At 45.3% G+C, this 14254-nt stretch overlaps 2 protein-coding genes across 3 annotated transcripts in view; one reads left to right on the forward strand and one right to left on the reverse strand.

The window, feature by feature from the left end:
* Positions 1-1801, forward strand: part of ALS2CL (ALS2 C-terminal like) — a 44396-nt gene extending 42595 nt beyond the window's left edge. For both annotated transcript variants that reach the window (XM_036401422.2, XM_036401432.2), the window contains exon 26: positions 106-1801. In XM_036401422.2, coding sequence (XP_036257315.1) covers positions 106-168 — 63 coding nt within the window. In that variant the 3' untranslated portion in view covers positions 169-1801. The remainder of the gene's footprint in view (positions 1-105) is intronic.
* Positions 1750-14181, reverse strand: JMJD4 (jumonji domain containing 4). The gene is made up of 7 exons (XM_036401443.2): positions 14098-14181; positions 11969-12452; positions 9440-9605; positions 8207-8332; positions 6760-7027; positions 4459-4605; positions 1750-3631 (listed from the first exon to the last, which is right to left on the reverse strand). The coding sequence occupies exons 2-7, from the start codon at positions 12225-12227 to the stop codon at positions 3320-3322; spliced, it is 1278 nt and encodes a 425-aa protein (XP_036257336.1). The 5' UTR covers positions 12228-12452; positions 14098-14181; the 3' UTR covers positions 1750-3319.
* Between the last annotated feature and the right edge of the window lie 73 nt (positions 14182-14254).

Raw genomic sequence — 14254 nt, forward strand, 5'->3', positions numbered from 1 at the left:
TGGAATTCTCCTTGGGATCAGCAGGGATTCTCTGCCTGCAGGAGCTTGGATTCGATCCCAGAATTCCCAAATTTTTCCCTGATTTTTGCTCTATTCCCTCCCCAGTCGTGCTACAAACACATCCAGAAGATCCGGCTCCATCCAAAGGAAAACTCCCACAGCTCCTGATCCATGGGGAAAATCTGAATTTTCCTGAATTTTCCGGACCAAACCCCACTTGAAAAAGCGGGAATTTTATCCCTGGCTGCCTTCAAAGGGAAGAATTCCTCCCCAGCCGAGGTTTTCCTGATCCCAAGAACACTGGAAGGGCTGGAATTTCCATCTCCAAGTTTTTTTGGGTTTTTTTGGTTTTTTTTTTTTTTTTTTTGAGTTTTATCCCCTTTTCCTGCAAATAATTCCCGGGAAAAATCTCCTTTCCCTGCTCAGGATGGGGTTTGTCTTTTTGCACTGGAGAATTCCCAGAAAAAGAAAGAATTTCTTTGGGAAAACCCAATTTTTAATGGGATTTCTTGGACTGGGAAGGAGAGCTCATCCCAAAACTCCTAAAAAATTTCTGGAATGAGAGGAGATTTTTCCCACCACTCCTTTTCCTACTTTTCCCAACTCAGGACTTTTCCAATTCCATTTGGAAGCTGCTATTCCCAAATTTCCTGCTTTTCCCATGCTCCAAGATTTGTATTTGTCCTTGGGAGACCTCAGGGCTGATCCCACACCTTGGAATTCTGGAGGGCTTGGAAAAAAAACACGGATTTCTCCCGGATTTTGGGCAATTCCGGGAAAACAACCAGAAATTATGGAATAAAAACTCCAACCCCAGCTGGATTTGTGCCCTGCCCACCCCAGAGGTGCTTTGTGCTCTGAGCTGGAATTTCCCTTTGGAAAAAGAATATTTGGGATATTCCCCATGGGTATTTGGGATGCTCTTCCCAGGATCCCAAAACAATTTAAAAATAGCCCTAAAAAAAATCTTATTTTTGACAGTTTTTATCCTTTTTTTTTTTTTTTTCATTTTTCCTGGGATTTTTTTTTTCTTATCCAGAAAAATAAAACTCCCCAAGCTTTTTCCAGCTGCTTTTCCCGAGTTTTCCTGATTTCCTAAATTAAGGAAAGTGCTTCTTGATACTTTTGGAAATGAAGAATTGGAAATCCAAAGCTTTCTAAAAATGGGATTTTTTGTCATTTTTCCCTTGGGATTTCTTCATTTTTCCCAGGAATTTTTTACCTTATCCAGGCGACTCTGGGAAAACAAAATCCCCCAGGTTTTTTCCTCCCATTTTCCCCAAATTTTATCATTTAATAAAAAACCAGATTAATTACAAGGATTACTGTGTTAATGAGAGAATCCCATGGGAAGACTGCCAGGAATTTTTATTTTAATAAAATTATGGGAATTTTGAAGAACTTCCAAGATCCACGTCCTCCTTCTTCCAATCTTCTTTGTTTTCAGGAATTTGGGAATTTTCTAAATGAAGGAAAAGTGGATCCCTGATAATTTTTGGGAATGAAGAATTGGAAGTCCAAATAAACGGGATTTTTTTTTTTTTTTAAATAAATGGGAGTTTTGTCATTTTTCCCAGGAATTTCTTCATTTTTCCAAGGAATTTTTTTGCCTTATCCAGGTGACTCTGGGAAAACGAAACCCTCCAGCTTTTTTCCTCCCATTTTCCCCAGATTTTATCCTTTAATAAATAACAGATTCATTACTATGTTAACTAATTCAGAATTAATATATTAACGAGAGAATCTCACTGGAAGTTTGCCAGGAATTTTTATTTAAATAAAACTTTGGAATTTTGAAGATTCCAGGCTCTGCGTGCTCCTTATTCCAATCTTTGTCATCTTCAAGAATCCAGGAATTTCCTAAATTGAGGAAAAACGGCTCCTTGATATTTTTGAGAATGAAGGGAAAAAAAAGCAAAATTCCTACTGCAAAAGGACATGCAAAGTGCAGGGGGGTAAAAATTCCAAGGAATTCAAGGAAAAACGAGGTGGATCTTCAGTTTGACTTCCTAAAACTTCTCGAAATTCCAAGTTTTTCTTGGCTTTGATTTCGGGAAGGATTCAAGCGAGGCCTGAAGGTTAACAGTGTGCAGCCATTTGTGCTTCCAGGTTTTGGATTTTTCCAAGGAAAAGCAGGAGGGGGAGGTTCCACCGGGAATATTCTGGGTGGGAATTGTGCTGTGGAAGCGTGCAGGAGGTGCTGGATCCACAAAAAAATTCCACAAGGAATTTTTTTCCCTGAGTGCCTGCTCAGAATCCTAAAAAATGTGGGATTTTCATTTAGCTGGGATCGTTTTTTTTCCCCAATTCCTCCAAACCACTCAGAACTTTCCTGATCTTTCCTGGAGGGAATTCTGGGGCTTGGGATAGAGCGTGGGATTTTGGGAGCATATTCCCATTCCTGGTTTTTATTGGGATTGAGTCAAAGCAGGTTTTGCTTGGAGTTGAATTAAATTAAATTTAATCCTGAGCGTCTCAGCTTTGGAAATCCCACTTTGGAAGACACGGAATCAACATTCCCAAATCCTGGCTCCAGCTCAGGCTTCCATGGAATTCAGCAGCTGGAATTCCCTGAAAAAGGGATGGAAAAGCTGAGCTGCACCTGGAAGAGGAGGGGTTTTAACAAAGCTGAGCTTAAGCACAGGGAATTTGCATCATTCCAACACCAGATGATCCACAGGGAATTTTTGCCCTGAGTGATGCTCAGAATCCTAAGGAAGTTTGGGATTTTCCTTTGGCTGGGGTGGTTTTTCCCTTAATTCCTCCAAACCACTCAGAATGTTTGGGAATGCTCTCCCTCCTTCCATTCTTCCTGTTCCCACTGGAGTAAAGCTCTTGTCCAAGTCCATTTCCCCCAAACCCTTTGGAAAACACCTTGGAAAAGCGGGAATTCAGAGCAGGGCCGTGCCTATGGCTGACTCCAGGTGAGGGCTCCAGCTCAGGCTTCCAAGGAATTCAGCAGCTGGAATTCCCTGAAAAAGGGATGGAAAACCTGAGCCGCACCTGGAAGAGGAGAGGTTTTAACAAAGCTGAGCTTAAGCACGGGGAATTTGCTTCATTCCACTTCCACACTTGATCCATAGGGAATTTTTGCCCTGAGTGATGCTCAGAATCCTAAGGAAGTTTGGGATTTTCCTTTGGCTGGGGTGGTTTTTCCCTTAATTCCTGCAAACCACTGAGAATCTTTGGGGATGTTGTCCCTCCTTCCCAAACGCTCTCCCTCCTTCCGTTCTCCCTCCCTCCCACTGGAGTAAAGCTCTTGGACGTCCAAGTCCATTTCCCCCAAACCCTTTGGAAAACACCTTGGAAAAGCGGGAATTCAGAGCAGGGCCGTGTCGATGGCAGACTCCAGGTGCTGGAGCAGCGCCTCCGGAGGAGGGGACAGGGCAGTCAGGTCCAGCTTCCGGAAATCCTCGTTAGCGCTTAACGAGCTCAGCACCTTCACCGTCCTCTTGAGGTCGAAGACGGCGTGCAGCATTCCCAGGGTGGAGATGGCAGCTCTGGAATCGTTCCGGGATGAGGATTCCTCATCCAGGCCCTTCTCCAGGATGGAAATCCGGTTCTCCGCGATGACTTTGAGGAAGTTGTAGAATTCCTTGTAGTCGATGCCCGTGCAGGATTTCATGATCAGCTGAAGGGGGAAATGGAGTGAGAATGGGAATGGCGGCAGGAAAAAATCCCTAACATCGGATTTGACGAAGTTGGGAATTCTTTGGAATCATAAGTAATTATGGTTAATAATTTTTTTCATTGGAATTGCTTCTGGATCCAAAGACACTGAGTTCTTTTTCCAAGTATTATTTGTGGGAGTTTTCCCAAATACTCGTTTTTGGAAGGAAATCAACCCAAGGAGAGGGAACAGCTTCCAGATATAAACTTGGAATTTGGTTCACCCAGAAGATATTGGAAGGAATCCCACCCATCCTCTTCCTCATGGAACTTTGGTTGGATTATGGAGTTTGGTCTTCTGGATTCTTTCCCAGCTCCAGGGATACAGGGGCAGCCACAGCTTCTCGGGGAATTCTATCCCGGCCAGGAATTCCTTCCCAAAATCCCACCTAAATCCCCATTTTCCCAATGGGAAGCCATTCCCAGTCTCCTGTCATTCCACGCTTATCCCAAATCCCTCTCCAGCTTTTCTGGGACCTCTTTAGGCTCTGGAAGGGGCTCTGAGGTCTCCCCCTGGAATTTTCCCTTCTCCAGGTGAACATTCCCAGCTCTGATCCTGAAGTTCTCCATCTTTCCAACCAACATTCCAACCTGGACACAGCCAATAACCAGAAGCAATTCCCGGACTTTCACAGGGAACATTCCCAAACTTTTACGGGGGAGCATTTCCCAACAAAACAAAGCCGTCCCCAACTCCTGCTTCCTCAAAAACCCACGGAAATTCCGCTGCGAGCTACTCCAGGAATCCCGGAATTCCGGCTCCCCGGGTGATCCGGGACTGGGCAGTACCTGGCACTGGAGGTGCCAGTCGTCCATGGGATCTTTCCATTGGCTGATCTCCCTCTGGACGGCCGCCAGCTCGTCCTGCAGGAAGCTCCACATGACGGCCACGTTGCACCCGTTGACCCAGTTGTGGTTGATGGAGATGGTGTCTTCCTGAGGGAAAAGTTTGGGATAATCCGTGGATAATTAGTGATTAGTCACAAATTAAGTGATTAGGGATGATAATATGGAATGTGCTGCTCCAAAACGTCCCCGATTCCCAAAATGCGGCCGCTGACCCGGCTGTGGTTGATGGAGATGGTGCCTTCCTGAGGGAAAAGTTTGGGATAATCCATGGATAATTAGTGAATAGTCAATAAATTAGTTATTAGGGATGATAATAATCCATGGATAATTAGTGATTAGTCAATAAATTAGTTATTAGGGATGATAATATGGAATTTGCTCTGCTCCAAAAACCTGATTCCTTCTTTAGAAACCCAAAATGTCCCTAATTCCCAAAGTGCAGCTGCTGACCCGGCTGTGACTGATGGAAATTGTCTCTTCATGAAAGACAAATTTGGGATAATCCGTAGATAAATTAGTGACTAATTAAGGTAATAGGAATGATAATATGGAATTTGCCGCTCCAAAAATCCTATTCCTGAGCAAACCAGAATGTCCCTAATTCCCAAAATGCAGCCGCTGACCCGGCTGTGATTGATGCAAATGGTGCCTTCCTGAGGGAAAAATTTTGGATAATCCATAGATAATTAGTAATAAATCACTAATTAAGTGATTAGGGATGATAATATGGAATGTGCTGCTCCAAAAATCCTGAGCAACCCAAAATGTCCCTAACGCCCAAAATGCAGCCATTGACCCGGCTGTGGTTGATGGAGATGGTGTCTTCCTGAGGGAAAAATTTGGGATAATCCATAGATAATTAGTGATTAGTCACTAATTAAGTGATTAGGGATGATAATATGGAATTTGCCGCTCCAAAAATCCTATTCCTGAGCAAACCAGAATGTCCCTAATTCCCAAAATGCGGCCACTGACCCAGCTGTGGTTGATGGAAATGGTGTCTACCTGAGGGAAAAGTTTGGGATAATCCATGGATAATTAGTGATTAGTCAATAAATTAGTTATTAGGGATGATAATATGGAATTTGCTCTGCTCCAAAAACCTGATTCCTTCTTTAGAAACCCAAAATGTCCCTAACGCCCAAAATGCAGCCATTGACCCGGCTGTGACTGATGGAGATGGTGCCTTCCTGAGGGAAAAATTTGGGATAATCCATAGACAATTAGTAATTAGTCACTAATTAAGTTATTAGGGATGATAATATGGAATGTGCCACTCCAAAAATCCTATTCCTGAGCAAACCAGAATGTCCCCGATTCCCAAAATGCGGCCGCTGACCCAGCTGTGGTTGATGGAAATGGTGTCTACCTGAGGGAAAAGTTTGGGATAATCCATGGATAATTAGTAATTAGTCATGAAATTAATTTTTAGGGATGATAATATGGAATTTGCCACTCCAAAAACCTGATTCCTTCTTTAGAAACCCAATTCCCAAAATGCAGCCGCTGACCCGGCTGTGGTTGATGGAAATGGTGTTTTCCTGAGGGAAAAATTTTGGATAATCCATAGATAATTAGTAATTAGCAACTAATTAAGTTATTAGGGATGATAATATGGAATGTGCCACTCCAAAAATCCCATCTTAAGGGATCTCAAGGATCATCCCATTCCATGGGCAAGGGCACTTCCCACTATCCATGGTGCATGGTGCTCCAAGCTGGAATTCCTCCTTCCTGGGAAGGATTTCCACTGTTTCCTCTTTCCCAGGATCTTCCTCCTCCTCCTCCTCACCCCAATTCTATCCCACGGAATTCCTGGAATGGTTTGGATGGGAAAGGACCTTTGGGGTCATCCCATTCCCACCATCCCAGGGTGCTCCAAGCTGGAATTCCTCCTTCTTCCATCCTTTCCTCTTCCTTTTCCCTGGGATCTTCCTCCTCCTCCTCACCCCAATTCCATGCCACGGAGTTCCTGGAATGGTTTGGGTGGGAAAGGACCTTAGGGATCATCCCATTCCCACTCTTACAGGGTGCTCCAAGCCTCATCCAAGCTATCCTTGGATGCTTCCAGGGATGGAGCTTCTCTGGGAAAACCATTCCAAACCATTCCTTCCCAACATCACCCAGGAGAACAAATCGACCTTTTCCCTTGGAAGTCCCAATTTCCATCCATCCCAACAAAACCTTTGGGATCCCATTTCCCGATCCAAGAGCAATTCCCAGCGGGATCTATGCCCTCACCAGGTTATGAACCTGGTGGTGCCACCCGCTGGGAATGAAGACGATCTCTCCGGCTTCCTGGAGAATTTCCAGAGGGGGCTGGCTCTGGCTGTAGCGCGGATAAATCCTCTTATCCTGAAGATCCGGAGCCGTCACGTCGAAGGGGAGATTCCCGTGGCGATCCTTGAGGAATTCCTCCTGTCCTGCGGGATACAGGAGCCATTTCTTCCTGCCGCAGACGTTGGCTGACCAGCTGTAGGAGCGGAAGACGTCGGCGTGGAACGGCGTCCTGGGAAAAATCAGGGATGGGCGGCAATCAATCCCAAAAAATTCCAACAGGGATCCGAGTCGCTGAGAAGCCGAGGTGCTGATCCCAAAATCCCTTATGGAATTTCAGTTGGATTATGGACTTTGGCTAAGTCAAAAGGCCAATATATGGATACTGATCCCAAAATTCCCCCTGTGGAATTTCAGTTGGATTATGGGGTTTTGGTTATTAAAAGGCCATTATGTGGATACCGATCCTGAAATTCCTCACGGAATTTTGGTTGGATGATGGGAGTTTTGGCTATTAAAAGGCCACTGTATCCATACTGATCCCAAAATTCTTCATGGAATTTCAGTTGGATGATGGGAGTTTTGGCTATTAAAAGGCCACTGTATCCATACTGATCCCAAAATTCCTCATGGAATTTTGGTTGGATGATGGGAGTTTTGGTTATTAATAGGGCATGACGTGGATACCGATGTCGAAATTCCTCGTGGAATTTTGGATGGATGATGGGAGTTTTGGATATTAAAAGGCCACCGTATCCATACTGATCCCAAAATTCCTCATGGAATTTCAGCTGGATTATGGAGTTTTTGCTATTAAAAGGCCACTGTATCCATACAGATCCCAAAATTCCTCATGGAATTTCAGTTTGATTATGGAGTTTTGGTTATTAAAAAATCACTGTATCCATCCTGATCCCAAAATTCCTCATGGAACTTTGGTTGGGTGATGGAGTTTTGGCTATTAAAAGGCCATTTTATATAGATGCTGATCCCAAAACTCCTGATGGAATTCTGGCTGGATAATGGAGTGTTTTACATCCTCTGCGCTTCTCCTCCTTAATTTACCCCAAAAATCCCTTTAAGGGCAGGAAGTTCTGATAAAAACACCCCAAAATGCAGCTTTACAACCAACACCGGGCTGGAAATTTCACCTGGAATTTTCCCCTGGAAAACACTGGAGTTATCCCTGCACATTCCAAGTGGCTGATCCCAAGGGAATTTCTCCCCTAATCTCCCAGATCCTTTTTTTTTTTTTTTTTTTTTTTTTTTTGTGGGCACAATTTGGGGTTTTCCTCCCATCCAGAGCCAGCTGGGACACCAGGAGACCTGCCTGGTTATTCCTGATGGATAGTGGGATAATTTCCTGGGATATTCAGCTGGAAAAGGAGTTTTTTTGGGATGAGAGCCTTACCAGGATCCCTTGGGTCCCATGTAGACGAACCTAAAATCATCCACGGCCACGGCATCCCAATATTCGTTGAGCCAATCCGAGGAAAAATACACGGGAGTGGTGTAAACATCCTGCTCTGGAAAAGCTCTGGAAAACAAAAGCACTTGGAAAAGCAGCTCAGGAAAACAGGATGCCCCAAATGCAGTGGGAAGGGCAAGGTGGATCCTTAAGGATGGAATTCCAGGGGTTTGGGGTGGAAGGGAGTTGAAGGAGCAGCTTATCCCAAATTTTCACTGTCCCAGATTGTTCCAAGCTGGTCTTGGGCATTTCCAGGGATTCAGCGGCAGCCACGGCTTCTCTGGGAATTCCATCCCAGCCCCTCCCCATTCCCACAGGGAAAATTCCTTCCCAAGGTTCTTTTCCAGAGCTGGGGGAAGGTAACTTGAAGGAGTGGGAATGCTCCCAGAAAAGCCAATGGATACTAAAGGATCCTAAATCCAACATGGCCATGGAATAATCCCAACTCAAATCCCACTCCAGGTCTGGCTGTAGGAGATGTTCCAGTGCCCCTTTCCATAGGGAGAGAACATGGAATGGTTTGGCTGGGAAGGGACCTTAAGGATCATCCCATTCCATGGCCAAGGACAATTCCCACCGTCCCAGGCAGCTCCAGCCTGGCCTTGGGCACTGCCAGGGATCCAGGGGCAGCCACAGCCGCTCTGGGAATTCCATCCCAGCCTCTCCCAGCCAGGAATTCCTTCCCAAACTGAGTTGAAAAGGATCTTGAGCTTGGAATAAAAGCTGGGAATTAGGCTGAGGGAATAGGGGGGATTTTAGGAATTCAGAGCTCTATTTGGAGCTGGGGGCCAAGACTTTGGATTCCCTCAGGGAATGCTGGAATATTTTCCACAACTGAAAATCATGGAATCATGGAATTTTTAGGGTTGGATGGGATCCTAAAGAACATCCAGTTCCAACTTCATGCCAGGGACACCTCCCACTGTCCCAGGCTGCTCCAAGCTGGCTTTGGGCACTTCCAGGGATGGAGCAGCTTCTCAGAAAAATCCATCCCAACCCGGAATTCCTTCCCAAATTAAGTGGGAAGCCGCCATTCCCTGGCTCCTGTCATTCCATGCTTGTCCCAAATCCCTCTCCAGCTTTCCTGGAGCACCCTTAGGCTCTGAGGATTCCATGGATCCTTCCCTTCTCCAGAGGGACATTCCCAGTGCTGGAGTGTTGGGAATGAGCCCTGACCTGCTCAGGTGCCAGTCCTTGAGGTAGAGGCAGCCCCGGGAGGAGCGGTAGCCGTTCCTGATGTATTCCCGCCAATATTCCACGTATTCCTTGAAGGGCAGCTGCTCCTTGGGGTTGGAATTGTATTCCTTGACATCGCAGTTGGCAACGGGCACCACGGCTTCTCCTGGAATTACAAATCCCTCAGGAATTCTCCGGAGGAACGAGGAGGATCCATCAAATCATCTCCACGTCAAGCTCAGCCCCGCAGAGTTCCAGGCTTTAAATATTCCAAAGGAAGCACCCCAATCATGGAGCCATCATTCCAGGGAAACACCACCCAGGAATTACAAACCCCTTGGGAATGAGGAGGACCCATCAGATCACCTCCCTAAAGTTCATCCCTGCAGAATTCCGGGCTTTAAATATTCCAAAGGAACCATCCCAATCCCAGAACCATCACTCCAGGGAAACACCACCCAGGAATTACAAACCCCTTGGGAATGAGGAAGACCCATCAGATCACCTCCCTAAAGTTCATCCCTGCAGAATTCCGGGCTTTAAATATTCCAAAGGAACCATCCCAATCCCAGAACCATCATTCCAGGGGAACACCATCCAGGAATTACAAATCCCTTGGGAATGAGGAGGACCCATCAAATCACCTCCCTAAAGTTCATCCCTGCGGAATTCTGGGCTTCAAATATTCCACAGGAATATTCTATATCCTGGAACCATCATTCCAGGGAAATACAATCCAGGAATTACAAATCCCTCAGGAATTTTCCTCAGGAATGAGGAGGACCCATCAAATCACCTCCGACTCAATCTCATCCCTGCGGAATTCCAGGCTTCAAATATTCCAAAGGACCCAGCCCAATGTTCCAGAACCATCATAACACGGGAACAGGATCCAAGAATTACAAATCCCTTGGGAATGAGGACGACCCATCAAATCACCTCTCTCAAACTCATCCCTGCAGAATTCCAGGCTTTAAATATTCCAGAGGAACCATCCCAATCCCAGAACCATCATTCCAGGGGAACACCACCCAGGAATTACAAATCCCTTGGGAATGAGGAGGACCCATCAGATCACCTCCCTAAAGTTCATCCCTGTGGAATTCCGGGCTTCAAATATTCCAAAGGAACCATCCCAATCCCAGAACCATCACTCCAAGCTAACAAAATCCAGGAATTACAAATCCCTCAGGAATTTTCCTCAGGAATGAGGAGGACCCATCAAATCATCTCCAACTCAGTCTCATCCCCGCGGAATTCCAGGCTTCAAATATCCCAAAGGAACCATCCCAATCCCAGAACCATCATTCCAGGGGAAAATGATCCAGGAACTACAAATCCCTCGGGAATCCTCTGCAGGAATGAGGAGGATCCATCAAATCACTTCCCCCTCAAGTTCATCCCTGCAGAATTCTGGACTTTATAAATATTCCAAAGGAACCATCCCAATATTCCAGAACCATCATTCCAGGGAAAAAATGATCCAGAAATTACAAATCCCTTGGGAATTAGGAGGACCCATCAAATCACCTCCCTAAAGTTCATCCATGTGGAATCCTGGCCTTTAGGTATTCCAAAGGAACCATCCCAATCCCAGAACCATCGTTCAGAGGGAACACAATCCAGGAATTGCAAATCCCCCAGGAATTTTCGTTGGGAATGAGGAGGATTCACCAAATCACCTCCCTCAAGCGCATCCCCATGGAATTTCGGGCTTCAAATATTCCAAAGGAACCATCCCAATATTCCAGGGAAACACCTTCCAAATCCAGAGCTGTTTATTTTAAGTGACCTGGATTTTCCTGCTGTTTATTCCATGTGCCCCAAATTTTCCTGGTTTTTCTTTGCTGTGACCTGAATTTTCCAGCTTTTTATTTTAAAGGGAATTTTCCCCTTAAATCCATTAAGAGGGAGGTATTGATTAGGACTGAATTCTTTAGGATTTGGAATAATTAAATGATCCAAGATTTTGAATTTATTTGAATAATTAATTATAAAGAAAACGGGGGAGTAAATTTCAACTTGGAATCTGCAAACCAGACTGTGAAGAAATGGGAAAAATCCATGGATTAATTTTGGACAAAAGCTTGGAACTTTGGGTTTTTAAAGTGCTTTTATCCCTAAAATTCAATCCTAAAAAGCCGAATCATTTAGGATTAGGAAAAAAATCCCAGGATTTACCAAACTTCTGCAGGAGATGCTCAGAGTTGGGTTTCCCATGGAAAAAAAATCCATGGATTAATTTAGGATGAAAACTTGGAATTTAGGGTTTTTAAAGTGCTTTTATCCCTAAAATTCAATCCTATAAAGCTGAATCCTTTAGGATTTGGAATAATTAAATTCTCCAATATTTAAAATTTATTTAAATATAAATAAAAAATAAAATTTGGGCGTGTATAAATGGAAAAAAAAACCCCTGTATTAGTTTAGGAAAATCATGGAATTTTGGTTTTTTTAGTGCTTTTATCACTAAAATGCAGTCCTAAAATACTGAATTCTTTAGGATTTGGAAAAAATCCCAGGACTTACCAAACTTCTGCAGGAGATGCTCAAAGTTGGGTTTCCCATCCCACGTCACCCAATTTTTCCTGCTGCCCCAATCCTCGGTGAACTTGGCCGAGAAAATGCAGGGATGGTTGGGAATGAGATAATCCCGGAAAAAATCGGAGTAAGTGAAGGAATCGGCTTTGTCAATAAAATCCACGTGGCCCCCGGGGAGAGCACCCGGAGAAGAATTCCCAAAATCCCGGAAAAAAGCGGTGGAACAGGCAAAGGTTGCTCTGTCCATGCAGGCTGGAAAAAATTCCTGGCTGAGCCAAGGAATTTGGAAAAAGAATCCCAAAAAAAATCCCTGCTAAAAATGGGATTTGAGGATTTAAAAGTGTGGAAAATCATGGGGAGATTGAGGGGGAATGAGTGTTGGGATAATTTGGATTTTTCATGGTTTTTGGGATAGCTGGGAAATGGATGTTTTTTATGGATGTTTTTTCCTCTTGTCAGAGCTGGTTCCCTCCTAAAAAAGCAGGAAAAGAAAATTTCAGTGGGATATTCCCAAGGAATTAATGAATTGAAGGGGTGGAGGGAAAGAAATTCCTGAAATATTTGGGAAAGCTCTGGGATCACCCCTTTGTTCCCAGATCTGGCACCTCCCACTTACTACAGAGCTTTTCCCAAGGATTTGGAGCAATTGCAGAATAAAAATAGGGGAAAAAAATGGAAAAGAAACCAAAAAAAGAGGGAAGGGGAAGGCTGAGCACAGAGGGAATAAAGCAAAGAGGCTGCAGGGATGGGACTTGGGAAACGCTGAGGGAAAAGGGGATTTAGGGATCTCCAGGAGGGAATTCCCTTCTCACAGAGCTCCAATGGCATATTGGGATTGAGGAACCTCCACGAAGGAATTTTCCCTTATGGAGCTCCAAGGGAGTGTCGGAATTATGAGACATCCATGAGGGAATTCATCCCTCAGAGGTCTCCAAGGGAACACAGGGATTAAGGGAAATCCATGAGAGAATTTTCCCTCACAGAGCTCCAAGGAAATATTGGGATTAAGGGACATACATGAGGGAATTCCTCTCTCACAGAGTGCCAAGGGAATATTGAAATTAAGGAACATCCATGAAGGAATTCTTCCTTCAGAGATCTCCATGGGAACACCAGGATTAAGGAACATCCATGAGGGAATTTCTCCCTCTGAGATCTCCAAGAGAATATCAGAATGAAGGGAAATCCATGAGGGAATTCCTCCCTCACAGAGCTCCAAGGAAACACTGGGATATCACAGTGGGAATAAAGGATTTCCATGTGGGAATTCCTCCCTCAGAAATCTCCAAGGGAACACTGGGATTAAGGGAAATCCATGAGAGAATTTTCCTTCACAGAGTTCCAAGAAAATATTGGAATGAATGGAAATCCCTGAGGGAATTCCTCCCTCACAGAGCTCCAAGGGAACACTGGGATATGGCAGTGGGATAAAATGATTTCCATGAGGGAATTCTCCCCTCATGGAGCTCCAAGGGAATATTGAAATTAAGGAACCTCCATGAGGAAATTTTCCCTGAGAGATCTCCAAGGGAATATTGGATTTATGGGATACCCATGAGGTCCAGGAAACACTGGGATATCACAGTGGGAATAAAGAATTTCCATGTGGGAATTCCTCCCTCAGGGATCTCCAAGGGATATGGCAGTGGGATTAAAGGATTTCCATGAGGGAATTCCTCTCTCACAGAGCAACAAGGGAATATCAAAATTAAAGAACATCCAGGAGGGAATTCCCTCCTCAGAGATCTCCAAGAGAATATAGGAATTAAGGGAAATGCATGAGGGAATTCCTCCCTCATGGAGGTCCAAGGAAGCACTGGGATATCACAGTGGGAATAAAGAATTTCCATGTGGGAATTCCTCCCTCAGAGATCTCCAAGGGAACACCAGGATTAAAGGGACATCCATGAGGGAAATCCCCCCTCAGAGATTTCCATGGGAACACCGGGATTAGGGAACCTCCATGAGGGGATTCCCCCCACGGCCATCCCCAGTGTTGGGGGGAGGACCCGGACACCACAGGGCGTCGCACACGCCATCCCCGCCCCGCCCTCCCGTCCCACCCGCACCGTAGCTGCCCGCAGGAAGCGGGAGCACCCCGAGGGAGCCACACTCACCTCCGCTCCCCTTAGGGCAGCCCCGCGGCGCGAATGGCGGCGTCTGCAGCGACAATGAATGGCTATGGCGGGTGCCGCCGGAACCTCTGCGTCGGGGGGGTGGGGGCCGGGGGGGAGGTGAAAAGCGGAGCGCAGCGGCGCGGGGTTTAGCCAATAG

This window comes from Molothrus ater, chromosome 1, assembly GCF_012460135.2.
Source record: "Molothrus ater isolate BHLD 08-10-18 breed brown headed cowbird chromosome 1, BPBGC_Mater_1.1, whole genome shotgun sequence".
NCBI classification, from domain to species: domain Eukaryota; kingdom Metazoa; phylum Chordata; class Aves; order Passeriformes; family Icteridae; genus Molothrus; species Molothrus ater.

Excerpts from the sequence above, each read along its gene's own strand:
- JMJD4 (XM_036401443.2), bottom strand. The coding sequence starts at position 12,227 with ATGGACAGAGCAACCTTTGCCTGTTCCACCGCTTTTTTCCGGGATTTT. Across the intron at positions 4,606-6,759 it reads ACCACCAGGTTCATAACCTG|GAAGACACCATCTCCATCAA; the intron begins GTGAGGGCATAG and ends CTTTTCCCTCAG. Across the intron at positions 3,632-4,458 it reads ACTGGCACCTCCAGTGCCAG|CTGATCATGAAATCCTGCAC; the intron begins GTACTGCCCAGT and ends TTCCCCCTTCAG.